Raw genomic sequence first — 27,619 nt, 5'->3', positions numbered from 1 at the left:
GAGTGTTGATGAACAAAAAGCCCTTCAAGTGCAGGCTCATAGCTCCTTGAAAGTGGAGTCACAGGTAGATGGATAGTGAAGAAGGCATTTGGTATGCTTTCCTTTATTGGTCAGAGCACTGAGTACAGGAGTTGGGAGGTCATGTTGCAGATTTACAGGATTAGTTAGGCCACTTTTGGAAAATTGCATGCAATTCTGGTCTCCTTCCTATCAGAACGATGTTGTGAAACTTGAAAGGGTTCAGAAAAAGTTTACAAGGATGTTGTCAGGGTTGGAAGATTTGAGCTATAGGGAGAGGCTGAATAGGCTGGGGCTGTTTTCCCTGAAGTGTTGGAGGCTGAAGGGTAATCTTATAGTGGTTTACAAAATCATGAGGGGCATGGATAGGATAAATAGACAAAGTCTACTCCTTGGGGTGAGGGAATCCAGAACTAGAGGGCTTAGTTTTAGGGTGAGAGGTGAAAGATAAAAGGGACCTAAGGGGCAACTTTTTCACGCAGAGGGTTGTGCCTGTGTGGAATAATCTGCCAGGCAAAATAATGGAGGCTAGTATAATTGAGCATTTAATGAATAGGAAGGGGTTAGAGCAATATGGACCAAGTGCTGGCAGGTGGAACTAGATTAGATTGGGATATCTGGTCGGCCTGGACATGTGGGACCAAAGGGTCTATTTCCGTGCTGTACTTCTCTATGACTCTGTGACTGTGCTCTTCCAGTGTCCTGCATGTCAGTCTAGTGAACAGTTGTTTGGATGTTGCTTGAGCTGCACTTATCTAAGGAAATGTAGTATAATCCATTGCAATCATGACTTGTTGCACGCAGATGATGGACAGGCTTTAAAAGGTTAGGACAAGAGATGCTTGCCACAGAATTCCCAGCTTCTGACCTGTTCTTGTGGTGACAGTATTTGTGGCTGATCCAGTTCAGTTTCTATTTTTGAAGTAGAACACTTGAAAGTCTTGCATTATTAACCAAGTTTTAAGTAAACATACTCATTGACATAGTGCTTATTTCCATGGTGTTTTTCTGAGAAGTAATAACCTATTTAATGTTGTGGTATCAATACCATCCACAATACTTGTATCAATGGGCAGATTTTTTCCAGTTCCTTTAGCAGGGCAGTATGGTTTTTGTATCACGTTTAAATGAGCATTAAATCACGATATGATTGTAAAGAGCGGATTCTGAGGATTTGAGTACATTGCCATACATTCAATAGGAGCTCTCACCAGCTGTGGCAGAACGGAATATTAAAATAGAAATAATACTAAAGAGATCCCAGCAAGGGCAGGACCCTACACTTTATGTTAGTGGGATTCTTAACACGCAGCAGGCCATCAACTCTGCATATTAAAGCTAATGGCTGGAATATTACCACCTCCCCAAAAGACTTACCTGTATTTCTTTAGAACTGCATCACATTTGGAACATATTTCACATTTAATTAACTTGTTTTGAAGTATATTCTTCCATAGAGGGTACGGTCATTTTGTGCATAAATCCCATACACTATAATAATAACATTGTTTTGGCTGGTATTGATCAAAGAAATAATTAGAATTGCATTCTGTTTAAGCTTGACTTTTTAAAATGCTGGTGACTAAAATTATTGTTTGTTGTCTGCTTTATGTTTCAGCTTTGCAAAGATAAAGAAGTCCTGTTGTGGAATTTATCTCAGATATACTTCATTTCACAGAGCTCAGATTGGGAAAAGCATCAATTGAAATCATTTCTTCACAATTTGATATTTGGAGTTTTCCAAATCTTGTTTTCAGTGTCACGATGATATGGAAATGTAAACAGTTTCTACAGGAGTGCTTTCTAATTCTGCTATTGACTGTTTTTGTCCTGGAGTCTTGGTGCCAAGAAGGGTCTCCTAACAAACAACTGGCACCATTTTCCTGTGAAAAGCCAACATTTTACATGGAATGGAAACTTACCCTCATCTGGTGCTTATAAAGCAAAGAGTTCAGAGCTGGAGGTATTTACAGAATCCCTTTACGATGTGAACTGTACAGCTATTTTACAAGGGGATGTCAGGGAGATCGAGAGAAGTCAACTACTGAAGGTGCAAACGAAGTCAGAAATTCTGAATGATTCCTATTATACTGAAGCCACACAGAACTGTGAGAATTTCATAAGGAGCAGAAAGTACATCATGTTTGCTCTCAGTAAGGAAGAGGAGCAAATTCCAATTGCTTACTCTGTTATCGTTCATCAAAGAACTGACCAGTTTGAAAGACTTTTGAGGACACCCCAGAATATTTACTGTATACATATTGATAACAAATCATCTCTTGATTTCAAAATTGCAGTTCACAACATTGCATCCTGTTTCCTAAATGTTTTTATTGCAGGGAAGTAAGAGAATCTTGTTTATGGCTCCTGGTCGAGAGTCCAGGCAGACCTCAACTGCATGGAGGAATTGTTGGCAAGGCATTTAAGCTGGAAGTATTTCATCAATCTGTCTGGTATGGACTTTCCCATCAAAACCAACTCTGAGATCATCCATCAGCTACAGCATTTAGAAGGAGGCAGCAGTTTAGAGACTGAAGTAGCTACAGGGAGGAAACAGTTACATTGGAAATATAGCTTCAGAGTGGTCAATAGGAAAATGGTTAAGACGAACATCGTTAAGAAAACAATATCTAATGTGGCCTCCATATTCTCAGGTAGTGCCCACATGGTGGTCAGTAGACAATTTGTTGAACATATCCTTAAGGACCCAAAAGCAAAGCAACTTTTTGAATGGTCAAAGGACACTTATAACCCTGATGAGTTCATCTGGGCCACTCTACAGCGGATGCCTGGTGTTCCTGGCTCTAAACCTTCACATCCTAAGTATGATGTGAGTGATATGAGGTCTGTGGCCAGGCTAGTTAAGTGGAAATACTTAGAGGGTGATGTAACAAAAGGAAAAGCCTATCCTTTGTGCACTGGTTTCCATCGCAGGTCCATCTGTATTTATGGAGCTGGAGATCTCAACTGGATTCTTCAACAACACCATCTGTTTGCCAATAAATTTGACACTGACGTGGATCCCATTGCACTTCAGTGCCTTGAGCAGTACCTACAGCAGAAAACCATGGTTGGCTGTGGCACATAAGGCCTGTCAAGCATCTTCTTATCATGAGTCAGTACAGTTTACTTTGTACTACCAACTACCTCAATTACTCTTAAATTGCAAGGATCTAATTAGAACAGATTAGTGCCCTTCCCTCAACGTCCGAGCACCTAAAATACCTGTTGAAACAAACAATTGTGGTACAAAAGGAATCCCCTGGAATAGGAAAGGTTTAGACACAGACCATGCCACCAAAACTATAGAGTTGGATAGAGCTCTCAAGGATTGTGGAAGCAAGGGTTATGGAGATAAGGCAGGAACAGGATACTGATTAAGGATGATCAGCCATGATCATATTGAATGGTGGTGCAGGCTCGAAGGGCAGAATGGCCTACTCCTGCACCTGTTGTCTATTGTCAATGAGCTACTAATCAGTTTTAAATCCCTGATATGCTGCTGAACGACTGATGCCCCTTAATACAGACACAGAAGTACAGCATGGAAACAGACCATTTGGTCCAACCCAACATGCTTACCAGATATCCTAACCTAATCTAGTCCTATTTTCCAGCACACTCACCCTCTGGGTGAAAATGTTGCCCTTTAGGTCCCTCATATCTTTCTCCTCTCACCCTAAACCTATGCCCTCTAGTTCTGGACTCCCACACCCCAGAGAATACACTTTGTCTTTTTATCCTACCCATGCCCATCATGATTTTATAAACCTTTGTAAGGTCACCCTTCAGCCTCTGACACTCCGGGAAAACAGCCCCAGTCTATTCAGCCTCTCCCTATAGCTCAAATCCTCCAACACTGCAACACCCTTTTAAATCTTTTTGGAATCCTTTCAAGTTTCACAACATCCTTCTGATAGGAAGACGACCAGAATTGCATGCAATATTCCAAAAGTGGTCGAACCAATGTCCTTTACGACCGCAACATGACCTCCCAACCCCTGTACTCAATACTCTGACCAAGAAAGGAAAGAATACCAAACGCCTTCTTTACTATACTATCTATCTGTGACTCCACTTTCAAGGAGCTATGAACCTGCACTCAAAGGTGTCTACTCAAAATACTTCCCAGGACCTTACCATTAAATGTATAAATCCTGCTAAGATTTGCCTTCCCAAAATGCAGCTCTTTGCATTTAACTAAATTAAACTCTATCTGCCACTCCTCAGTCCATTGACCTGATCAAGATCCTGTTGTAATCTGAGGTAACTTTCTTCACTGTCCACTACACCTCCAATTTTAGTGTCACCTGCAAACTTATTAACTATACCTCTTATGCTCACATCAAATCATTTATAGAAATATTGAAAAATAGTGGACCCAGCACCGATCCTTGTGGTACTCCATTGGTCACAGGCCTCCAGTCTGAAAAAGAACCCTCCACCTCCACCCTCTGTCTTCTACCTTTGAGCCAGTTCTGTATCCAAATGGCTAGTTCTCCCTGTATTCCGTGAGATCTAACCAGTCTCCCATGGGGAACCTTGTCGAACGCCTTACTGAAGTCAATATAGATCGTGTAGATCATGTCTCTCTGCCCTCATCAAACCTCTGTTACTTCTTCAAAAACTCACATCAAGTTTGTAAGACATAATCTCCCACACACAAGTCCATGTTGGCTATCCCTAATCAGAGCTTCCCTTTCCAAGTATGTGTACATCCTGTCCCACAGGATTCCCTCCAACAACTTGCCCACCATCAATGTCAGGCTGACCATTCTGTAGTTCCCTGGCTTTTCCTTACCACCTTTCTTAAATAGTGGCACCACGTTAGTCAACCTCCAGTCTTCCAGCACCTCACCTGTGACTATTGATGATATAAATATCTCAGCAAGGCGTCCACATTCACTTCCCTAGCTTCCCACAGAGTACTAGTACCTGAAAGAAAAATAAAGTTTGGCCAAGATTTGTTTAAACTCTCACTACAATTGGAGGAGACCTGTGTTTAATACAGTGCGTGTAAATGAACCAAGATTAAGGCTGTCTGAGCAGTACATAGTAACAGCCAAGCAGTAACTACCCAGTGTCACAACTGACACCTGATCACTCCATTATAAAAAGCATTAGGAGATGTCCAAATTTTTTCTTTGTAACTAGACCCATTTTGTCATAGCAAGGGAGCAATGTGAAGAATTCTGTCTATCAGTCCACCACTCTTAGTCATTGTATTCTAACTATATTCAGAAGGAATTATAATTTTAAAAATGGGAATTATACATCATTAAGTCATCATCCTAATAAATGTGTTGGAATCAATTATCATCAAGAGACAATCATCTGTACAACAATGCCCTCTAATAGCAGTCAGCCTACAATCAGAATTAGAAGATCCTGCCTGATCCTGACAGAGGTAGCATCCCAAGTTGACTGCAGAAATCCTTATGATGTGTACTAAAAGCACCAGGGACCTGGGTTTGATGGCAGCCTCAGGGGACAGTGTATGTGGAGTTTATACATTCTCCCCATGTTATGCTCTGGTTTCCCCCTTTACTCCAAAGATGTGCAGGTTAGGAGGATTGGCTTTGCTAAATTGCCCTGTAGTATCCTGAAGGTTCGGGGGGGGCAGCAGGGAATGTGCAGGCTAGGTGGGTTAGCTATGATAAATGCAGGGTTATGGGGATAAGGTAGAAGTCAGGGTCTGGATGGGATGCTTTTCAAAAGGATCAAGTCAAAAAGCCTCTTTCCGCACTGAAGGAATTCTATGAATACTTTAATAGGTAGAGTGAGTCTTTTAGACCAATTGAGCCTCTTAAATGAAGAATTATCTTGAGATTTAAAATTAATTACTTGCAGCATATATTCACTCCATTCATCAGTTCAGAGGTTGGATTCTAGAGATTTGGCCACTGGGGAAACATACCTTGGTAGTTTTGCATGTAACTTCAGCACTGCTTTGGATAACAGCAGGTATTATAAATCCAACATGGGAGGTAAAGGAGAAAATATTTTTATTTTTTGATAACTGAACTGAAATGGAATATACAGGAGGAGAAAAATAAATATTACAGTGTACCATGAAATAAGGACACACAAGTCTACTATGTAAATAATTGGGAATGGTAGATTAACAGAATTACTTTTGAACTAAGATACAATTTAGAACAGAAATGACTTTTTTTGTAACTAATGCTACTTATTTTGATAATTATAAATGTATTTACTATTTATTAGTGCTGATATGATTCTAATCATAAAAAATAATTTTGTTCACTCATCATGATTCTTGAAAAATAAGGGCCAATTTATTTCTCCAGTAGCTCATGTAAATCATCTTGAGGGATTAGCAAATGTAATGCAAACTTGTTGACGTAGGCTGTTTGTGGGTTAAATTTAAGTGCCATTTATTCCAAATAGGAACTGAGTCATGGATTACCGTTGTAATGAACAAACTTGTGTATTTTTATGGTGACTTTAACAAAATTTCTTACATCACTTCACAGGAACATTATAAAACAAAACTGGACTCAAGGGCCACATAGGAGGCATTAGAGCAGACGGAGAGAAGCTTGACGAGAGGAGGTTTTAAGGAGTTGAAAGAGGATCTGATTACAAAAACTAGACAGATAAAGGCAAGGAGGGATTGGAAAATTAGATTGGGAATTCTAAAATTGAGGCATTGGTTAGCTGGGGCCAATGCAGGAAGCACGGAGGAATGGGTAAATAGTATTTAGTGCAAATTAGTACACACAGGCGGCAGAGTTTTTGAAGAGACAATCTACAAAAGATAAAATGTGTGAAGGTCAGCCAAGAGTTTACTGGAAGAATGATTAGATTAGATTACTTAGTGTAGAAACAGGCCCTTCAGCCCAACAAGTCTACACCGACCCTCCGAAGAGAAACCCACCCAGCCCCATACCCCTACATTTACTCCTTCACCTAACACTACAGGCAATTTAGCATGGCCAATTCACGTAACCTGCACATTTTTGGACTGTGGGAGGAAACCGGAGCACCCAGAGGAAACCCATGGGTGCTTCACAAATGAAGTCCAGAGGGAACAGATATTGGTGAGGGTTTCAGCAGTGTAACACTCTGCACTTAGCTCAGCTCATCCAGCAGTGGAAATTCACAACTTACAGCAAATGTGCAGTTGAATATTCATTTGAAGTCAAGTTTGACACTAAGACTTTGAACAGTCTGGTTCAGCCTCATAATTTCAAGGAAAATGCAGAGTTTGTGGTGTGGACCTAAGACAATGGTTTCAATATTCCAGTGTTTCAGTGGAAGTAATTTCTGCTCATCTAGTACTGACAATTTTGTTACATGAGTCAACAGAAAGTGGGGGGGGGGGGGGTGGGGGGGGGGGGGGGGTGGGGGGGGGGGAGGAGTTGAGGTCAAGCTGGGTATGAAGGCCAGCAGGGTGGCTCAGTGGTCATCACTGCTGCCTCACAGCACCAGGGATCCGGGTTCAATTCCAGCCTTGGGCGACTGTCTGTGTGGAGTTTGCACGTTGTCCCTGTGTTGGCGTGGGTATGCTCCGGTTTCCTCCCGCAATCACAACGATGTGCAGGTCAGGTAAACTGGCCATGTTAAATTGCCCATAGTATTCAGGGATGTGTAGGCTAGGTGCATTGGTCAGAGGTAAATACATGGAAGGGAAATGGGTTTGGCTGGGTTAGTCTTCAGAGTCTTCTTTGGTGTGGACTTGGGCTAAAGGACCTGTTCCCACTCTTGTAGGGATTCTATGATAGTGTACATGAGAAAAGGAACTGATTTTAGATGAAAGTCAGCACTTGAGAAATAATGGGTGGGTGTGGGAAAGGAGGAGTCAACAACAGATATTCAGGGGACACCAAATGTTAAATATTTTTAAGACAGAAGACTTCTTTGCCAAAAAAACGTTCATCTCAACAATGACTGCATGGCACCTGTGCCAACTGTTTATTTTTATAACAACTGAAAACATTGAATAGCCATAACATTAGGCATCAACTGGTTAAATATCCAGTTTACATTAACGGTATCACTAACTTTGTAAACAGGGCCAAAACCCTTGGCAATAACTCACTCAGGAATGCTGCAACACTGCTCCATGAAGGAATGGGTCTGAGCTCCACATGTCCACAACAAGCTGCTGGATTCAATCATGCTGCCTTAGGTGTTGCCAAGTGCAGGACGGGGCCTTTAACAGAAGGAACGTAAAACTACTCGTTTGATTTAAAATGATCTTTTCACATTCTGGGATTGATCTGCCTCTCAACAGCACCTTCTGTCTTAGCTTCATTAAAAGCCCCACAACTAGTCTGATCTTGAATAAAGGCCAATGGAGCAATCAAACTGAATGATGGGGAGATGGCTTCCTGAAGGCCCAAATGAGGCCTCCTCGGACCCAATGCAACTTCCTTCAATTTTTAATCAATCTGTGAGATCAACATAATGTGGAATTTATCATTTGTCCTAGGAGCCACGTGTAACCTGTGGATTTGGGCAAACCTGTGCTCTATCTACGTCAGGAGCTCCATTTAAAAGAACTGGGACATCAACAAAAGCTGGATTGATTCCTATGCCCTCCTTGTTGCCCAGTAACAAAGCGAAAGGATGTTACTGATTAAAGATTAAGTTGTAAGTGGTAACTTTGTTTCTTTCTCCACTCGTGCAACCAGCATTTGCTGCACCTTTCCAGCACTTTATTTTTAAAAATTCAGATTTCCAGAATCTACAGCATTTTGCTGTATTAAGAGTGTTCAATTCCATGACTTTTGCCACTTCCCAGGAGCAGAATCGCACCATTTGGGGGAAGTTACAGGTGTTCCTATGAAAAGCCACAGACAGAGACTGAAAAAACCCACTGATTTGAAAGAACTCAACAGTAAGGTGTTCAAGAAAAATCCATCAAGGAGTTCCACAAGATTTGTTCACTAAAAGTTCTAGTGTAGACAATAGGTAACAAATTATCATGTTGTTGTCTTAAAGATCACAAAGTGGGACAAATATTTCCAGCAAGTTTTACAATTTTTGCAGCTGTTAATTACACACTGGGCTGGTCACACTGCAGCATAGGGAGCAAGCATGTTAGACAAGAGCTTGAATTTAAGTCAACAATTCTGAGCAATTAGTGACAATGAAAATTAAAAAGGTTTTAAAACTGTACACGTAATACATTCAAAGTGAACAATGATTACAACGAGAATTATTAAACCAACAAAAAAATACTTGCAGTAACTGACCCATCAATTGGGAATTTTTCAACTTATTTGACCAATCTGATTGTCAGCTGGGTGTTTGTTTCACCTGATTGGTCAGCCCTCACTCTCTGCCACCACAGCAGGTTAATCTTCAGACAGTCATGCCTTCCACTCTCACCTTACTAATCCAGTGAAACAGCATTTCTGTAGTTCTCCCTCTGCCTATTTCCTCTCAAAGCACTGACTTGCTGTAAGTAGTTTCCATAGGCAATGATTGTCTTTTAGCGCCCTTCCCTCAAATCATTAATGGGATCACAGGCACCTTCTTGACATTTTTTGTCCCCTAACATCCCAGAAACTGGCAGTAGGAGTTACTGAACTGTGAACAGGAGTAGGATACCTGACAGATACTGTCTTTATTCACTTTAAAACAAGCCCCACATCACCAATGCCCTTTCCACAAAGCCCCACAGATGCTGACTATTGAACACCTACATTGCCACTCCAGCTGTGATCAGCTAACTAGTAGAGGCCAGGGACTGACTCAGAGATTGACTCAGAGACACTCCTGGTCACACAGGAAGAACATATTGTGTTCACCGTCATTTATTTTATTCCACAATAGAATTCTAAAACTTCTGAGATCACCTTACAGATTAATGATGCACTGTTATAGACTCTTTTACCTACCCCTCCCCTACACTCTCCTCCATAACCCCCATCCATGGTTTAGTCATTTTTATATTTAATATTATATGTTGTCAGGGTGGTGCTGTTCAGTGGAAAAAAATCAAAAAAATTGCCTATGCACCAATGTCAGCCTCGAGTAATTATGAGTCAAATACTGTAAAAGATTCCTATTCTGCCTTAACAGAAAGCTGAAATGTAGCAATATGATCTTTCCCAGACCCATCACTGCTGAAAGTGGAGAATCCTTTTGTACAGCTCTTTAATACAACAGAACTGGCAAAGAACACCTAAGGCTTGCTTACATGGAAAACCTACTGCCTTCATTGGATTGTTAGTCAGCGACTCTCGTGTAAGAGTTGGTTAAGGAGAGAATTAAGTTTGGATTTTGACACTTGCACAACAGATTATCCAGATCAGCCTTGAAGCCAACAAAGATTCAGCGTATTGGAGGGAAATCGGTGCCCATGGAACCCACAGTACGGCAACATCAGTGCTTAGTAAATTAGGGGAAGAAATAGAGATATGAGTTGATTCTCAACAGCTATGCTTAGGGTACTCTTTTGGCAATAGGATTATGACCATATCCCACATATTTTTCATGGTTATGACATAAGAAACTCCATGTCATGCTAAAATGTCCTGATCAATGGCAACTGAGTTCCAATGAACTCGGGGCCCAGTGTCTGCATCCTGGAATCAGTGGCAGAGAGTGAAAGTCAATTCTTATAACCATCAAACTTGGTCACATTATTTCAAAAGAACTTTCTTGTCATGAACTTCATCCAGTTTTCTCTGAATTCCAGCTTTTGATTTGAAGGTTCTTAGCTTCCTAAAATGGAAAGATACAGACTGGTCACAATTGATACATTACAATAATCCTGACTGAATACCTACACTTAACCATGAACTTCAATATCTCATGCATGAATTGTCAGCTTCCCAGGTGTCCTGATAGGAAACTCAGTTACGTAGACCAGGAATATCCCAATGGACCAAAATTAAAATTTCCCATTTCTTTCACCCTCCATTTTCTTGATATTCCCCAAGTTGGCACTGGGCATAATTCCTGAAGAAGGGCTCATGCCCAAAATGTCAATTCTCCTGCTCCTTGGATGCTGCCTGACCTGCTGCACTTTTCCAGCAACACATTTTCAGCTGGGCATAATCAGTGTGGTTCCCATTCATCATCACCTTGCAGTGATTCCGCTGTGAAATGGACAGGTACAATGGGGGCTGGATTAGATCACTTCTAACATATGATGCCCTTACAGTGGAATATCCTGACACCACACATTGCCTGGGCTTGTACGTAAAGATTAGTCATATCAGAGGTACCAGAGGTAAGACAGAATCAATGAGATCTACACCTCAGTGTGAGGCACTGGACAAGACAGAAGTTTGGGGGTGGGGGTAACTGAATAATAAGTTTAATAATAGATCTATGTCCATCCCTTCTGCCTGCATCTATTACGATGGGGTTTCACTTTAAACCGCCCCCCCCCCCCCTACCATATACTTATTTCAGTAGGTGAGTTTTATAATTTAGAAATTGTCCTGATCCAATCACATAGCAATAAAATAGACCATTCATCCCTTTGATCAGATTTAGTATGAATTCCCCCCCCCACCATCTGAAACTGTGTCTTGGTTTTATCAAAATATTCTCTTTCTCCATCTTGAGCTTATCCACATTCCCCTCAAATGTAGATCAGTCAAACAAAAGTCCTGATTCACAGATTTATTTGGAATGCATTGCTGATGTATCTCTGATCAGAAATGCACAACAGTATAGGGCTTGGGGCTGCAGCAAAAATATTCAGAGTTTTCCTCCACTTTCAGGCACAGATTACCGGATCTGAGAGGAAAGGGGACAGCTGTTTGCATCTTGGTTGAGAAAATCAATGGGTCTTTCCCACAGCCTTTCTCTCAGTAGCCTACTGAACAGGGAGACACCACAACAATGACTATCTGCGTGGACAGACAGGAAGACTGGAAAATACTGAAGGTACAGTGCTTAACTCCAACAAGCTGAAATTGTACATTGAAAAATTGATTGTCTGTTTCTAACAGATGAAAGGCTTAACAGACAATCAATTTTTCAATGTATAATTTCAGTTACATCACACTGCAAATTTTTGCTATAAATTCTGTGTGTTAGGATTGAGCCCTCCACTACCAGCTGATGAAGGAACGACGCTCCGAAAGCTGGTGTGCTTCCAATTAAACCTTTTGGACTATAACCTGGTGTTGTGTGATTTTTAACCATGCATTGCTTTGTGTTGAGATGCCCCTTGGTGGTCAGACTGAGTCCTGCAGGATTGCGGATCCTCACAGCACCAGAGTGCCTAATATGGCTAAGAATTTATATCAACTTGAAAGAGTTCAGAATTAAAGCGGTTAATTGAAGAACAGTGGATTGAAAATAAGATTTATAAAGTATTAAATGTGTACCAATTTGCACAAGCTCTAAATTTGAGATAACTCACTAAATAAGAAAGTACGCAATACATTTAAGCTAGCAAACATTTGAAGGCATTCCCACAGAAAGATCAAAAGTAGATGCTGGATTTGGGGGCTCAATCAGGGTTAGGAGAGGTGGCATGACACTGATTAACCAGATGGGATTTGACAAAGTTATTAAAGAAAGAGAGGTGAGGCAGCTGGCTTGAGAGAGCAAGCTTCTGAATGATCCACAATTGTAACGGGGTAAACAGAGATGGCAAACAAAAGGACTGGAGAACACAAGGAAGCATTTGCAGAAATAGGATGCAGCAAGGTGGTGGGAGGGATTTGAAGATGAGGATTTGAAATACAATATGACAGACAGAATGTAAATCAGTGCTGGCAAGAAAGAGTGGAGTGTAGGATTAGGTATCAGGTTTGGCAAAATGACATCAAGGTCACATTCAACCATGTGTGGCATCAAGGAGTCCCCTAGCAAAAGTGGTAATCAGGGCAAACACTCCACTGGTTGGAGTCATATTTGGCACACAGGAAGATGGTTGTGGTTGTTGGAGGTCAGTCATCCCAGCTCCAGGAAATCTCTGCAGGAGTTTCTTAGGGTAGTGTCCTAGGCCCAACCATCTTCAGCTGCTTCATCGATGACCTTCCCTCCATCATAAGGTCTGAAGTGGGGATGTTTGTTGATCTGCTGATCTAATGTTCAGCACCATTTGTGACTCCTCACTTACTGAAGCAGTAAGATCTGGACAATATCCATATCTGAGCTGAAAATGCTGGTCAGGCAGCATCCGAGGAGCAGGAGAGTCGACATGTTGAGCATGAGCTCTTCATTGGGAGTGAGAGGAATGGTGTGTTGGGGAGGGGTGAAGGGCAAGGGGGCTGGGAGATAAATGGGAGGGGGGGTGGCGCTGGGGGCGGTAGCTGGGAATGCAATTGATAGATGAAGGTGGGGGGGGGGGGTGATGGTGATAGGTTGGAACAGAAGATGGAGCATTTTTCGGTGGGAAGGAAGATGGACAGGTAAGATAGTTCAAGGCGGCAGTGCCGAGTTGGAGGCTTGGATCTGGGATAAGGTGGGATGAAGGAGATGAGGAAACTGGTGAAATTGACATTGATCCTGTGTGATTGGAGGGTACCAAGGTGGAAGATGATGTGTTCCTCCCACAGAGGTTGGGTGGTTAGACTTTGGCAGTGGAAGCGGCCTAGGGCTGGCATGTCCTTAGCGGAGTGGGAGAGGGAGTTGAAGTGTCCGGCCACAGGGTGGTGGGATTGTTTAACGTGTGCGTGTCCCAGAATGTTTTCTGAAATGTTCCGTAAATTGGCATCCTGTCTGCCCAATGTAGAAGAGACCACATCGAGAGCAATGGACACAGTAGATGATGTGTGTGAGGTGCAGGAAAATCTGTCGGATGTGGAAGGATCCTTTGGAGCCTTGGATGGGTGTGAGGGGGGAGGTGTGGGCGTAGGCTTTACACTCCTTGCGGTGGCAGGGGAAAGTGCTCGGAATGGAGGGTGGGGAGCGTGGACCTAACAAAGGAGTCGTATAGGGAATGGTCTTTGTGGAATGCAGATCAGACTGGGGAGGGAAATATATATGTCTGGTGGTCGGGTCTATTTGTAGGTGACAGAAATCGCGGAGGATGATGCGTTGTATTTCTAGGTTGGTGGAGTGGAAGGGGAGGCAGTCCTCACTTTCTCGTAATAACCATGCTTGGGCTGACAAGTGGCAAATAACATTTGCACCACACAAGTGCCAGACACTGACCATCTCTAATAAGAGACAATCTAACCATCACACCTGAACATTCAATGGTGTTACCATCACTGAATCCCTCACTATCAAAATCCCAGAAACAGAAATTGTCCAGAAACTGAACTAGACTTGCCATACAAACACAGTGGCTACAAGAGCAAGTCAGAGACTAGGAACACTGTGGCAAATAACTCACCTCCTGACTCCTCATAGTCTATTCAATTTCCATAATGCACAAGTCAGAAGTGTGACGGAATACTCCCCAACAATACTCTGATAACACTGAAGATGCTGGACACCATCCAGGACAAAGCAGCCCACTTGATTGGCACCACCTCTTCAAGCATCTAATCTCTCCACCACTAACATTCAGTAGCAGCAGTACTATCTACAAGATCCCATGCAGAAATTCAGCAAAGAAACCTTAGACAATAACTTCTAACCCCACGACTACTTCCATCTAGGAGAAAGAGGGCAGCAGATACATGGAAACACCACCACCAGCATGTTCCCTCCAAGCCACTCGCCATCCTGACCTGGAAATATATTGCCATCCCTTCTCTGTCACTGGGTCAAGGTTCCCTCCCTGAGGACATTGTGGGCCAATGTACAGCAGTGGATTGTAGCAGTTCACGGAGTCATTACCTTCTCAAGATCAACTAGGGCTGAGCAATGAATGCTAGCCAGCCAGAGACACGCATGTCACACGAGTGAATAAAAATCTGAGAACTTTGGAGAAATGAGACAAGCTGGGAATGAGCAGCAATTTGTCTGACACATGAGCCATAGAGGGTTCTCTGGCTGATCCAATAGATAACAAGACAGTAGTTGCAAACATAAAGGTTTATCTTTAAAAGGAAGACTGATGTTACAAGATACAAGGTATGTTCTATAAATATGAACTGTGCTACATTTTGAAAATTTTACATTTCCAGATATAATGACACTGCATTGGTATCTTCACTCTCAATAGAGAAGGCCATTGGCCCATCATGACTACCCCACTGTGAGAACCACAAGGTACAGACCTTTACTCCTGCTCTTCAGCTGCAGCTTCAGATCTGAGTTAGAGAGAAGAAAAATCCCATTAGCTCCTATATAGTTGTTACAAAAACGCTATCCAAAATCTAATGTTATTTTTCTTGGTCATCTAGGAACTTCCAATATTCTCTGGTTTTACCTTTGCTTCACACCAACTTCATTCAAATTAAATTTCCGAAAATTTACTGTTTCCTCACAGATTATGTAACAGATCTATAAACTTTTACCTTACTAGCTGTATAATCACCTGTTTCTCTCAATCACGGACTGACCATCTTCTGTTCTGTTAAAAAAAAATCAAACACAGTGAATTTTGTTATTAAGACAGAAATTCTGTGTTGTTGCACAGGGCAATCACTGCTAAATCTGTTACACCAGCTTCTCGGACCCATTCTACAGGTCATGTTCTCTCACTGGACAAATTCCTTCCTTTGCATCTCGAGGTAGAGAGGTGAAATTCAATTAGAATCTCTCCACCCTCACTCAGATTGCTTACCACCCAGTCATCCCTGATATAGTCACAGTCAGACAGGTATCAGACATTTCCTTTACTCAGAGTAGTAGGCACGTGGAACACATTGCCTGCAACAGTAGTGGATTTGCCAACGTTAAAGGCATTTAAATAGAAACAAGTGCTATGGTACAACTAATGCTGACCATAATCCCCAAACTAAACTAGTTCCACCTGCCTACGCTTGGCCCATATCCCCCCAAACATTTCCTATTCATGTACTTACCCAAATGTCTTTTAAACATAACTATACCCACATCCACCACTTCCTCTGGAAGGTCATTCCACACACACAATCTACTCACTAAAAAAATTGCTCCTCGTGTCTTTAAATTCTTTCTCCTCTCACCTTAAAAGCATTGCCCCTAGTCTTGAAATCCCCTATCCTTGGGAAAAGACACCTGCCATTCACCTTATATATGCTTCTCATGATTTTATAAACCTGGAGAAAGTCACCTTTCAATCTCTTACATGCCAGTGAAAGATGTCCCAGACCATCCAGCCTCTCCTTATTGCTCAAATCCTCCATTCCTGACAACATCCCGGTATATCTCTTCTGAACCGTCTTGAGCTTAATAATATCCATCCTATAACAAGATGACCAAAACTCCAGAAGAGGCCTCAACAACAACCTGTACAACCTCAACATAAGAGTCATGGAGTCATAGAGAAGTACAGCATGGAAACAGACCCTTCGGCCCAACTCGTCCATGCCGTCCAGATATCCTAACCAAATCTAGTCCCATTTGCCAGCATTTGGCCCATATCCCTCTATACCCTTCCTATTCATATATCCAGATGCCTTTTAAACGTGGTAACTGTATCAGCCTCCACCACTTCCTCTGGCAGCTCATTCCATACACGTACCACTCTGAAAACATTGCCCCTTATTCCCTTTTATGTCTTTCCGCTCTCACCATAAAACTATGCACTCTTGTTCTGGACTCCCCCACCCCAGGGAAAATACCTTGTCTATTTACCCCATCCATGCCCCTGAAGATTTTGTAAACCTCCACAAGGTCACCCCTCAGTCTCCAACATTCCAGGGAAAACAGACCCAGCCTATTCATGCTGCAGCTGTACAAAACTCGGGTGTGGCCACACTTGAGAGTATTGCGTACAGTTCTGGTCAGCACATTATAGGAAGGATATGGAAGCTTTTGAAGGGGTTCAGAGAAGATTTACTGGGATGTTGCTTGGTATGGAGGGAAGGTCTTACGAGGAAAGTCTGAGAGACTCGAGGCTGTTTTCGTTGGAGAGTAGAAGGTTGAGAGGTGACTTAATTGAGACATATAAAGATAATCAGAGGGTTAGATAGGATGGATAGTGAGAACCTTTATCCTCAGATGGTGATGACTAGCACAAGGGGACATAGCTTTAAATTGAGGGGTGGTAGATACAGGAGAGATATCAGGGGTAGTTTCTTTACTCAGAGAGTAGTAGGTGCGTGGAACGTAATGCCTGCAACAGTCGTGGATTCTCCAACTTTAAGGGCATTTAAAAGTACATTGGATAGACATATGGACGAGAATGGAATAGGGTAGGTTAGATGGGCTTCAGATTGGTTTCACAGGTCGGCACAACATCGAGGGCCAAAGGGCCTGTACTGCGCTGTAATGTTCTATGTTCTATTCAGCATCTCCCTATAGCTCAAATTCCCCCAAACCTGGAAATGTCCTTGTAAACCTTTTCTGAACCCTTTCAAATTTCATAACAGCCTTCCCATAGGAAGGGGACCAGAACTGCACTCAATACTCCAATAGTGGCCCAACCAATGTTCAGTACAGCCGCAACATGATTTCCCAACTCTCGACTCTATGCTCTGACCAATAAAGGAAAGCATACCAAATGCCTTCTTCACTATCCTATCTATCTGCGACTCTATTTTCAAGGAACTATGAACCTGCACTCCAAGGTCTCTTTGTTCAGCAACCCTCCTCAGGACCTTACCATTAAGTGTATAAGTCCTGCTCTGATTTGCTTTTCCAAAATCCCAACTCTCAAATTCAAAAGTCTAAGCAATGAATGCAAGTGTGCCAATCACCTTCTTAACAACCCGATCTCTAACATATTGTTAATTTTGTCTTTGGGTGATGAACAGGGTCAGTTTTGGTTATGAGCGAACTGGCACTTCCTCATTTTAAAAAAAAAGCCAGTTGCCACTCTCCCTCTCAGCTTCTCACAATGTGGCCAATTTTGAAAAAGAGTGACTGTAGAAACTGGCACCCACCTGGAGTCAGCAGAGGAGGAGAGGGACTGGACATTTCAGACAAATTCACTTCATAGAAACAGTTTATTTTAATAGATATTCTAATAGATATTCCAGGAATATGGTAGCTAAAAACACCATACGACATGAACAATATGGAAACAGATATAAAGGAGGGAGAATGTTCAGGAGAAGATTAATGGTGTCCCTGCAGATGTGATTATCAAAAATATGATGGAAATACTCAGATTTGGTTCAGATCAGTTTGGCCTAACCTTATTATCTTGATCCCAAAATTTCTTCTGTAGTAATAGAAACCACATTATGAAATAAAAGTGAAACAAACGGAATCATAGAGGTGTACAGAATGGAAACAGACCCTTCGGTCCAACCCATCCATGCCAACCAGATATCCCAACCCAATCTAGTCCCACCTGCCAGCACCGGCGCATATCCCTCCAAACCCTTCTTATTCATACACCCATCCAAATGCTTTTTAAATGTTGCAATAGTACCACCTGCGTGAAAAAGTTGCCCCTTAGGTCTCTTTTATATCTTTCCCCTCTCACCCTAAACCTATGCCCTCTAGTTCTGGACTCCCCCCCCACCCCAGGGAAAAGACTTTGTCGGTTTATCCTATCCATGCCCCTCAATTTTGTAAACCTCTATAAGGTCACCTCTCAGCCTCCGATGCTCCAGGGAAAACAGCCCCAGCATGTTCAGCCTCTCCCTATAGCTCAAATCCTCCAACCCTGGCAACATTCTTGGAAATGTTTTCTGAACCCTTTCAAGTTTCAGAACATCCTTCCGATAAGAAGGAGACCAGAATTACACGCAATATTCCAGCAGTGGCCGAACCAATGTCCTGTACAGCAGCAACATCACCTCCCAACTCCTGCACTCAATACTCTGAGCAATAAAGGAAAGCATACCAAACGCCTTCTTCACTATCCTATCTATCTGTGACTCCACTTTCAAGGAGCTATGAACCTGCACTCCAAGGTCTCTTTGTTCAGCAACACTCCCTAGGACCTTACATTTAAGTGTATAAGTCCTGCTAAGATTTGCTTTTCCAAAATGCAGCACCTCACATTTATCTGAATTAAACTCCATCTGCCACTTCTCAGCCCATTGGCCCATCTAATCAAGATCCTGATGTAATCTGAGGTAACCTTCTTCGCTGTCCACTACATCTACAATTTTGGTGTAATCTGCAAACTTACTAACTATACCTCTTAGGCTCACATCCAAATCATTTATATAAATGACAAAAGGATCGGTGCTGGGTCCTCTACGTTGTTACACTCCACTGGTCACAGGCCTCCAGTCTGACAAAGAATCCTCCACCACCACCCTCTGTCTTCTGCCTTTGAGCCAGTTCTGTATCCAAATGGCTAGGTCTCCCTGTATTCCAAGAGATCTAACCTTGCTCACCAGTCTCCCATGGGGAACCTTGTCGAACGCCTTACTGAAGTCCATATAGATCACATCTACCGCTCTGCCCTCATCAATCCTCTTTGTTACTTCTTCAAAAAAACTCAATCAAGTTTGTGAGACATGATTTCCCACGCACAAAGCCATGTTGACTATCCCGAATCAGTCCTTGCCTTTCAAAATACATGTACATCCTCTCCCTCAGGATTCCCTCCAACAACTTGCCCACCACCGACGCCAGGCTCACTGGTCTATAGTTCCCTGGCTTGTCCTTACCACCCTTCTTAAACAGTGACACCACGTTAGGTAACCTCCAGTCTTCCGGCACCTCACCTGTGACTATCGATGATACAAATATCTCAGCAAGAGGCCCATCAATCACTTCCCTAGCTTCCCACAGAATTCTAGGGTACAGCTGATCAGGTCCTGGGGATTTATCCACCTTTATGCATTTCAAGACATCCAGCACTTCCTCCTCTGTAATATGGACATTTTTTAAGGTGTCACCATCTATTTCCCCACAATCTATATCTTCCAAATCCTTTTCCACAGTAAATACTAATGCAAAATACTCATTTCGTATCTCCTCCATCTCCTATGACTCCACACAAACACCTCCTTGCTGAGGGGCTCTATTCTCTCCCTAGTTACCCTTTTGTCCTTAATGTATTTGTAAACACCCTTTGGATTCTCAATTCTATTTGCCAAAGCTATCACATGTCCCCTTTTTGCCTTCCTGATTTCTCTCAAGTATAGTCCGACTGCCTTTATATTCTTTTAAGGATTCACTCAATCTATCCTGTCTATACCTGACATATGTTTCCTTCTTTTTCTTAACCAAACCCTCAATTTCTTTAGTCATCCAGCATTCCCTATACCTACCAGCCTTTCCTTTCACCCTAATACAAATATACTTTCTCTGGATTCTCGTTCTCTCATTTCTGAAGGCTTCCCATTTTCCAGCTGTCCCTTTACCTGTGAATATCTTTTGTGAATCAGCTTTTGAAAGTTCTTGCCTAATACTGTCAAAATTGGCCTTTCTCCAATTCAGAACTTCAGCTCTTAGATCTAGTCTATCCTTTTCCATCACTATTTTAAATCTAATAGAATTATGGTCGCTGGCCCCAAAGTGCTCCCCCACTGACACCTCAGTCACCTGCCCTGCCTTATTTCCCAAGAGTAGATCAAGTTTTGCATCTTCTCTCGTAGGCACATCCACATACTGAATCAGAAAATTTTCTTGTATACACTTAAATTCCTCTCCATCTAAACCCTTAACACTGTGGCAGTCCCAGTCTATGTTTGGAAAGTTAAAATCCCCTACCGTAACCATCCTATTATTCTTACAGATAGCTGAGATCTCCTTACAAGTTTGTTTTTCAACTTCCCTATGACTGTTAGGGGGTCTATAATACAATCCCAATAATGTGATAACCATTCCTGATTTCTCACTTCCACCCAAATAACTTCCCTGGATGTATTTCCAGGAACATCCTTCCTCAGTATGGCTGTAATGCTATACCTTATCAAAAACGCCACTCCCCCTCCTCTCTCGCCTCCCTTTCTATCCTTCCTGTAGCATTTGTATCCTGGAAAATTAAATGGTCAGTCCTGCCTATCCCTGAGCCATGTTTCTGTAATTGCTATGATATTCCAGTCCCATGTTCCTAACCATGTCCTGAGTTCATCTGCCTTCCCTGTTAGGCCCCTTGCATTGAAATAAATGCAGTTTAATTTATTAGTCCTACCTTGTCCCTGCCTGCCCTGACTGTTTGACTCACTTCTGTTCTCAACTGTACCAATCTCAGATTGATCTCTTTCCGCACTATCTCCCTGGGCCCCCCATCCCACCTTACTAGTTTAAATCCTCCTGAGCAGCTCTAGCAAATCTCCCTGCCAGTACATTAGTCCCCTTCCAATTTAGGTACAATCTGTCCTTCTTGTATAGGTCACTTCTACCCCAAAAGAGATTCCAATGATCCAAAAATGTGAATCCTCCCATACACCAGCTCCTCAGCCATGCATTCATCTGCTCTATCCTCCTATTCCTGCCCTCACTAGCTCGTAGCACTGGGAGTAATCCAGCTGTTACTACTATCGAGGACCTCCTTTTTAAATTCCTGCCTAACTCCCTGTAATCCCCCTTCAGAATCTCAACCTTTTCCCTTCCTATGTTGTTGGTTCCAATGTGGACAATGACCTCTTGGTGGGCCCTCTCCGTGAGAACATTCTGCACCCTCCGAGACATCCTTGATCTGGGCACCAGGGAAGCAACACACCATTCTGATTTTTTGTTGCTGGCCACAAACGTCTGTCTGTACCTCGGACTAGAGAGTCCCTTAACACAATTTATCGCTTGGAACCTGATGTACCCCTCGTTGCATTAGAGCCAGTCTCAGTACTAGAAACTTGGCCGTTCGTGCTACATTCCCTTGTGAATGGATTACTCCCTACATTTTCCAAAACAGCACTCGTTTGAAATGGGAATAGCCACAGAAGACTCCTGCACTACCTGCCTACCTCTCTTACCTTTCCTGGAGTTAACCCATCTATGTGACTGTATCTGCGACTTTTACCCCTTCCTATAATTGCCATCCATCATGTACTATTGCTGTTGCAAATTCCTCATTACCTCTAACTGTCTCTCCAACCGATCCATTTGAACTGATAGGATTCGCAACCAACAGCATTTATTGAAGATTTAATCCGCAGTAACCCTTAAACTCTCTTTTTACTCCCATATCTGACAAGAAGCATATATCACTGTACTAAAGGCCAAATTTAAAAATGTTAAACATGCATTCTTCTCAACTGAATGTGAAGGAATGAAAGAACTGATTCAGATAATTTACCGAGACCTCCTTGATTTTATTCTTTCTTCCTCGAATCTAGAAGGTAAAAAAAGAGATTTATCACATCTCTTAATTTTCTCAAGTCACCACACATTTTCAAATGCAGTCACCTATTATTGCCCAGGTAAATTTAGGGACCAATTGATACTTAGCAAAGTCCCAAAAATAACAATGAAACACCTTTTATTGCATTAGGACTAATTCAGAGAAGGATCACTCAACTGATTCCTGGGATGAAGATTTAACTTTGGAGGAATGGTTGGACATGTTGGCCTGTTCAATTGGTATTTGAGAAGAAACATTTTTGAAACATTAGATCCTATGGGAACGTAACAGGATAGTAAATGCTGAGAGGCTTTTTCCTCTCATTGGAGAAATTAGAATGATATAGAAATAAGGGCTCTCCTATTTAAGATTGAAGTGAGGTGAAATCTTTTCTCTCATACAGTTGTAAGTCTGTAGCGATCTTCCTCAGAGATGGGTGGACACAAGGTTACGGAATATTTTTAAAGCTGAGGTAGTTGATTCATGTCTAATAACATACTCAAACGGTACAGGGAATAGGCCGGGAAGTGGGATGATGCCGCTAACAGATTAGCCATGATTTTATTGAATTGCAGAGAAGGAGGGGCCAAATGGCCTACTCCATGTTGGCCAACAGCTATTGTCCAATTACACTGCGGAAGGTGGCTTGCTAGAAATTTTCAGAGAGCCATTCAGTGTCAGCCACACTAATAATGTCAGCCACATTAATAAAGCCACACTATAACTGACACCAATCAGCTAAACTGAGTAAGGGTGGAAGGATTCCTTCCTAAAGGACACAAGTGAATTAAAAGGTAATTGGCACTTTCACTTCTATAGGATATCAGCATTGTATTTCACACGGAATACAAATTCTCAATTTGCCATTGAGACATCTGAACTCAGTTGCCTGTCTTGTTAGCCCATCTTCTGGATTATTAGTTCGGTAGCACAATTATACAGACACCAAATCTAATATCCTCCCAAACAGAATCAGTGGCATCAATAGTTTATGTCTCCTCACAAAGATGGCAGCTCCAAGAGTACAGCTCCTCCTTAACACGGAATGGGACTACTTGGCGCCGATCATTTGGCCCCACTGTTTTGGCGCCAATTCAGAACACAAAAAAAAGTCTTGTTTGGTTAAAGAGAGGATGACTAATGACTCGATGTAATTTTCTCAACTATCAACTCTTGCTAGTTGAGAAAATTACATTGGGTCGTTAGTCATCCTCGCTTCTTTAACCAAAGACGACTTATTTTTGTATTCTGAATTGGTGCCAAAACAGCTCAGCGCCAAAGTAACGAGTGCCAAAACAGTTTAGTGCCAAAACTGTGGGGCCAAATGATCGGCACCAAAAGGGCAGCGCCAAAATGTACCCGACCCTCCTTAACATATCCTTTACCTTTGAGTACATTCATATCTTGCAGTGGAATATTTTGCACAACCTCTGACTCAGAGCTGAGAATGCTATCAACAGTCAATTGCTTCTATTTTCAATGTAAGTGTTCAGTTGAGGGGCATTCATTATGCCTGGTCCCCCATGGCACAGTGCAACTCTTCCCACACAGTCTTCTGCTCTCCATCTCATTCCTCAAGCAATGGGGCTCTGATTGTTTTTGTTAGAGAGAAGGTTAAGGAGGTGATTCAATACAGGCATACCAGATGATCACAGGATTAGATAGGGTGGACAATGAGAGCCTTCTTCCTCAGATGGTGACGGCTTTAAATTGAAGGGTGATAGATATAGGACAGATGTCAGAGGTAGTTTCTTTACTCAGAGTAGTTGGGGCGTGGAATGCCCAAAAGTATTGGACTTGCCAACATTAAGGGCATTTAAATAGTTATTGGATAAACACATGGATGATAATGGAATAGTGTAAGTTAGATGGGCTTTAGATTGGTTTCACAGGTCAGCGCAACATCAAGGGCCAAAGGACCTGTACTGTGCTGTCATGTTCTATGGTCTATGGTGCCTTTCTCAGGGAGTGGGCTGGGGAGGTGGGCAGCACCCTATTCATTATTCTGGATTAACCCACCCAATCAGACGGGCAGGTGGTGGAGGGGGTATCTGGGTCCTGAGAAAGGTACAATCAAGGCAGTTGCTGAGGGCTGACTGCACAAATGCTGTGAGGTTGGCCACTGATGCTAGACCATAGAGTGCCCAAAACAGGACCCTCAAACCCCACAGAGTCTGCTTGGAGACCACCAGGTGCTGGAGGGCTCTACACTGCATTCAACTGGCCACTGCCCTCAGTTGGCCATTTACATGGCTCTGTTGGGCTCCAGGTTAGGTCACCCACCACATTTCTCTTGCTGGCAAAATGGCATGGTAAGGGAAACACAATGGAAACAGGACTCTACTTAATAGTTTCTCATGCCATTCTGCCAACATTCCCCCATCTCTGACAACATCTCGTAAAGGCTCAGAACTTTCCATCATATAGCTCAGGATCTGGAAGCCAATTGGAGACCTTTACTGTCCCTGAAATGATGCCCTCTAATTGAACTCGGCTTTGGGGTTGAACCTGCGACATTCTAGTCTTTATAACCCATTACAACACTGGACAATGTATTGAGAATTGAGTTCTTGGAAGGAGCTTTCAGGAGATATTTAGAAGCGTGAAAAGACTTCAAAGTTTAACTGGCTGAGAATGTTACCAGGTACCAGAGGACACAGTCTTCCCCTCCCCGTGTTGATACATACTGTAAAACACACTCTGGGATCTGCACCTGCTCCATGGGAATAGCCTGTTCCAGTTCGGAGAGAGTATGAGCGTACTGAATCTTACTCATGAACTTAAAACTGAATAAAAAAAAACACAACAGAAATATTACAATTAAAGAACCATTCACACAGGTAACTCCAGAGATTATCAAATGTACAATATCTCAGTTCCTCTGGCTGCCAAATGCTATCCTGAAATTCCCCAAGAAGGATACTCATAAAACAGTAGACTGTAGTTGGGATATTAAGCCAGCCTACACCCAGGTGTTTGTTTCTGCCATTGGGATATTTACTGATTTTCCCCTTTTGCTTTGTCTCCCTGTCGTGACATCCTGGAAGCTAACAGAATGACACCAAAGCTACTCTAAGTACTTTTTTTTTAATGGTTGCAGAAAACACCAGGAACCCAAAAGAGACTTAATCACACCCCAGGTCAGTACCTGGAATGATGCAGCCAGACCCTCCGGCCTGACACCCCTGATCATCCCAGTCCCTACGTCTGGTGCTCCCTAATTTCACCACCCAGGCCTGATTCCTCCGATGGACTCTCTACGTAAAGTCCAATAACTAAGTTATACCCAAGATTTTGTACCTAGGCATCTTTGTACTAAGCTTTATAAGGACTGTAACACTAATCTTTTAACTTTACTTTTTTCATCTTTCAAATTTAAAGCTGAGATTTTGTACCTCAGTATCTTTGTACCCAAGATTGCACTGGAAATGGCAACTTTGTACACTTCTCGCTGTACTCATGTATCCCTGTATTTGAGTACATGACAATAAACCTAATTCTAATTCTTACTACCCCCAAGTCAGCCCTCCCTGATGAAGCTTCCTCTCAAGAAACCTGATTGTCCCTGATGACCCTCCAACACTCTTTGTCCATTTCAACAGAAGCTACTGGCCCCTAACTTAACATAGTTCATTAGTTAGGCAGAAATAGGATGAGCTTGGTGTTCATTTCCTCTCTGTCGCACTGAGGGTATTCAATAAGCTCACTGTCAAAACGGTGGACTGGGCTAACCCCACCCTCTCCAGTCGGTGATACTGGGTATTCGTGATAAACAGAAATCCTGGCTGATTTTCCCATCTCACCCACCCCCCCCCCCCCTCCATGGTGCTGGATTAATTCTAACTATTGACACTCATCAGTTCCTTTCCTATAATCCAATCAGATCTGTTCTCTTGGGTTTAGTAACTCAGTCTTTTTCCAGTTACTGACTGAGTGAGAATTTGATAATAAGCTTACTATTGAAACAAAATAGTCACAAGAGAGAGAGTGTGGTAGTATTTACCTAATGAATGGCCTGGAGATTGCCAGCACAGTCCTAATAAACCAGGACGGGTGAACAATTATTAATGACTTCAGGTTCTTCCTTAGCCTATAAGCAGGAAACAGCAAATTTATGGTCTGCAATTACATTTTACAAGAGATCACAAAAGTAAATAAGGATGAGATAGCCAATTGGCTGGTTGGCTGACAGATAACTTAGGAGATACAAAACTTGAGTAGTGCTGAAAAAAAGACTGATTTTATTGAAGCTTTCCATCTTGCAGTATTCAGGATGATTTATACTGTATCAGAAGAGAATACTGATTGGCTGGCAAGTGGACTCTGACTGACGGTAGTGTTGCCCATAGAGAATGCAACAGTTAATGATGATTGAAAGTTAACTGCCTAGCTTTGCTTAAATTTTAAACTAGGCAGATTGACACTTTGGTCAAGACATTGCCTTGAGAAGTGAGGGTTCCAGCCTCTGTGGTACTGATTGTACACTTTGACAAAGTAATTTACATTCCCATTACCTACTGTGTACACCAACTGATTACATCTCTGGGTTTTATGTAAATGAAATAATTGGAGGACACAGGAACCAATAAGAAAAGTAAAGTTTGAGCCTTTTTAACAGAAATTAATGAATGGACTGCCATATACAGCATAACAATACCCTCTGCCTATGTACTGGTATCATGCCAGGCATGGAAAATGTGCAAACTAAAGATCAAGACAAAGCTGAAAGTTATAATGCATTTCAGAAAACAAGGAAATTCAAGAAGATAGGAAATTTTGGCCAACCAATGTTTATCTCTCTTTAACACAAGAATGGTCAACTCTAATCATATTTGAAATTAATTATGGTCTGGCTTTTCCCCACATGATGAAAATGGCAGATGAGCCCAGAAATCACAAGTTCCCTGCCAGTGAACATAGCACTTTCCATTCTTGCAAGGATGAAAATGGAACTGGACTGGGATTTGCAATGTGGGGTTCATGGAGACAGCTAGCCATTTAAATCATTGGCATTCCTGTGTGATTTTGGTTGTCTAGCAGTTGGAGGCTGAATAAGCTGGGGCTCTTTTTTCTGGAGCGTTGGAGGCTATGGGGTGACTTTATAGAGGTTTATAAAATTATGAGGGGCATGAATAGGTTAAATAAACAAGGCATTTTGTCTTGGTTTGGGGAAGTTCAGAACTAGAGGGCATAGGTTTAGGGTGAGTGTGGCAAGATTTAAAAGGGACCTTTCTCACGCAAAGGGTGGCATGTGTATGCAATAAGCAGCCAGAGGAAGTGGTGGAGGCTGGTACAATTACAACATTTAAAAGGCATCTGGATGGGTACATTAATAGCAAGGGTTGAGAGAGATATGGTACAAGTACTGGCAAATGGGATTGGATTAATTCAGGATATCTGATCGGCATGGATGAGTTGGAC

General features: G+C 42.3%; 1 protein-coding gene and 1 pseudogene across 5 annotated transcripts in view; one reads left to right on the top strand and one right to left on the bottom strand.

Moving 5' to 3' along the window:
- Positions 1-6,593, top strand: part of LOC122565230 (beta-1,3-galactosyl-O-glycosyl-glycoprotein beta-1,6-N-acetylglucosaminyltransferase-like) — an 84,666-nt pseudogene extending 78,073 nt beyond the window's left edge. Inside the window, exon 2 of the transcript XR_015751861.1 lies at positions 1,637-6,593. The product of XR_015751861.1 is annotated as a beta-1,3-galactosyl-O-glycosyl-glycoprotein beta-1,6-N-acetylglucosaminyltransferase-like (transcript). The remainder of the gene's footprint in view (positions 1-1,636) is intronic.
- A 1,348-nt stretch (positions 6,594-7,941) lies between these two features.
- The window catches only part of LOC122565227 (caytaxin-like), a 54,400-nt gene continuing 34,722 nt past the window's right edge, over positions 7,942-27,619 (bottom strand). For all 4 annotated transcript variants that reach the window (XM_087976113.1, XM_087976114.1, XM_043720986.2 and 1 more), the window contains 6 exons: positions 26,202-26,288; positions 24,886-24,984; positions 22,154-22,189; positions 15,395-15,430; positions 15,135-15,167; positions 7,942-10,719 (listed from right to left, as the gene is read on the bottom strand). In XM_087976113.1, the coding sequence (XP_087832239.1) occupies positions 15,137-15,167; positions 15,395-15,430; positions 22,154-22,189; positions 24,886-24,984; positions 26,202-26,288 (289 nt within the window). In that variant the 3' untranslated portion in view covers positions 7,942-10,719; positions 15,135-15,136. The remainder of the gene's footprint in view (positions 10,720-15,134; positions 15,168-15,394; positions 15,431-22,153; positions 22,190-24,885; positions 24,985-26,201; positions 26,289-27,619) is intronic.

The sequence above is a fragment of the Chiloscyllium plagiosum genome, unplaced genomic scaffold (assembly GCF_037043375.1).
Source record: "Chiloscyllium plagiosum isolate Xiang-an unplaced genomic scaffold, Cpla_swu_hap1 HiC_scaffold_28, whole genome shotgun sequence".
Classification (NCBI taxonomy): domain Eukaryota; kingdom Metazoa; phylum Chordata; class Chondrichthyes; order Orectolobiformes; family Hemiscylliidae; genus Chiloscyllium; species Chiloscyllium plagiosum.
The sequence above is the reverse complement of the archived record's forward strand: the minus strand, read 5'-3'. Positions and strand labels throughout refer to the sequence as shown.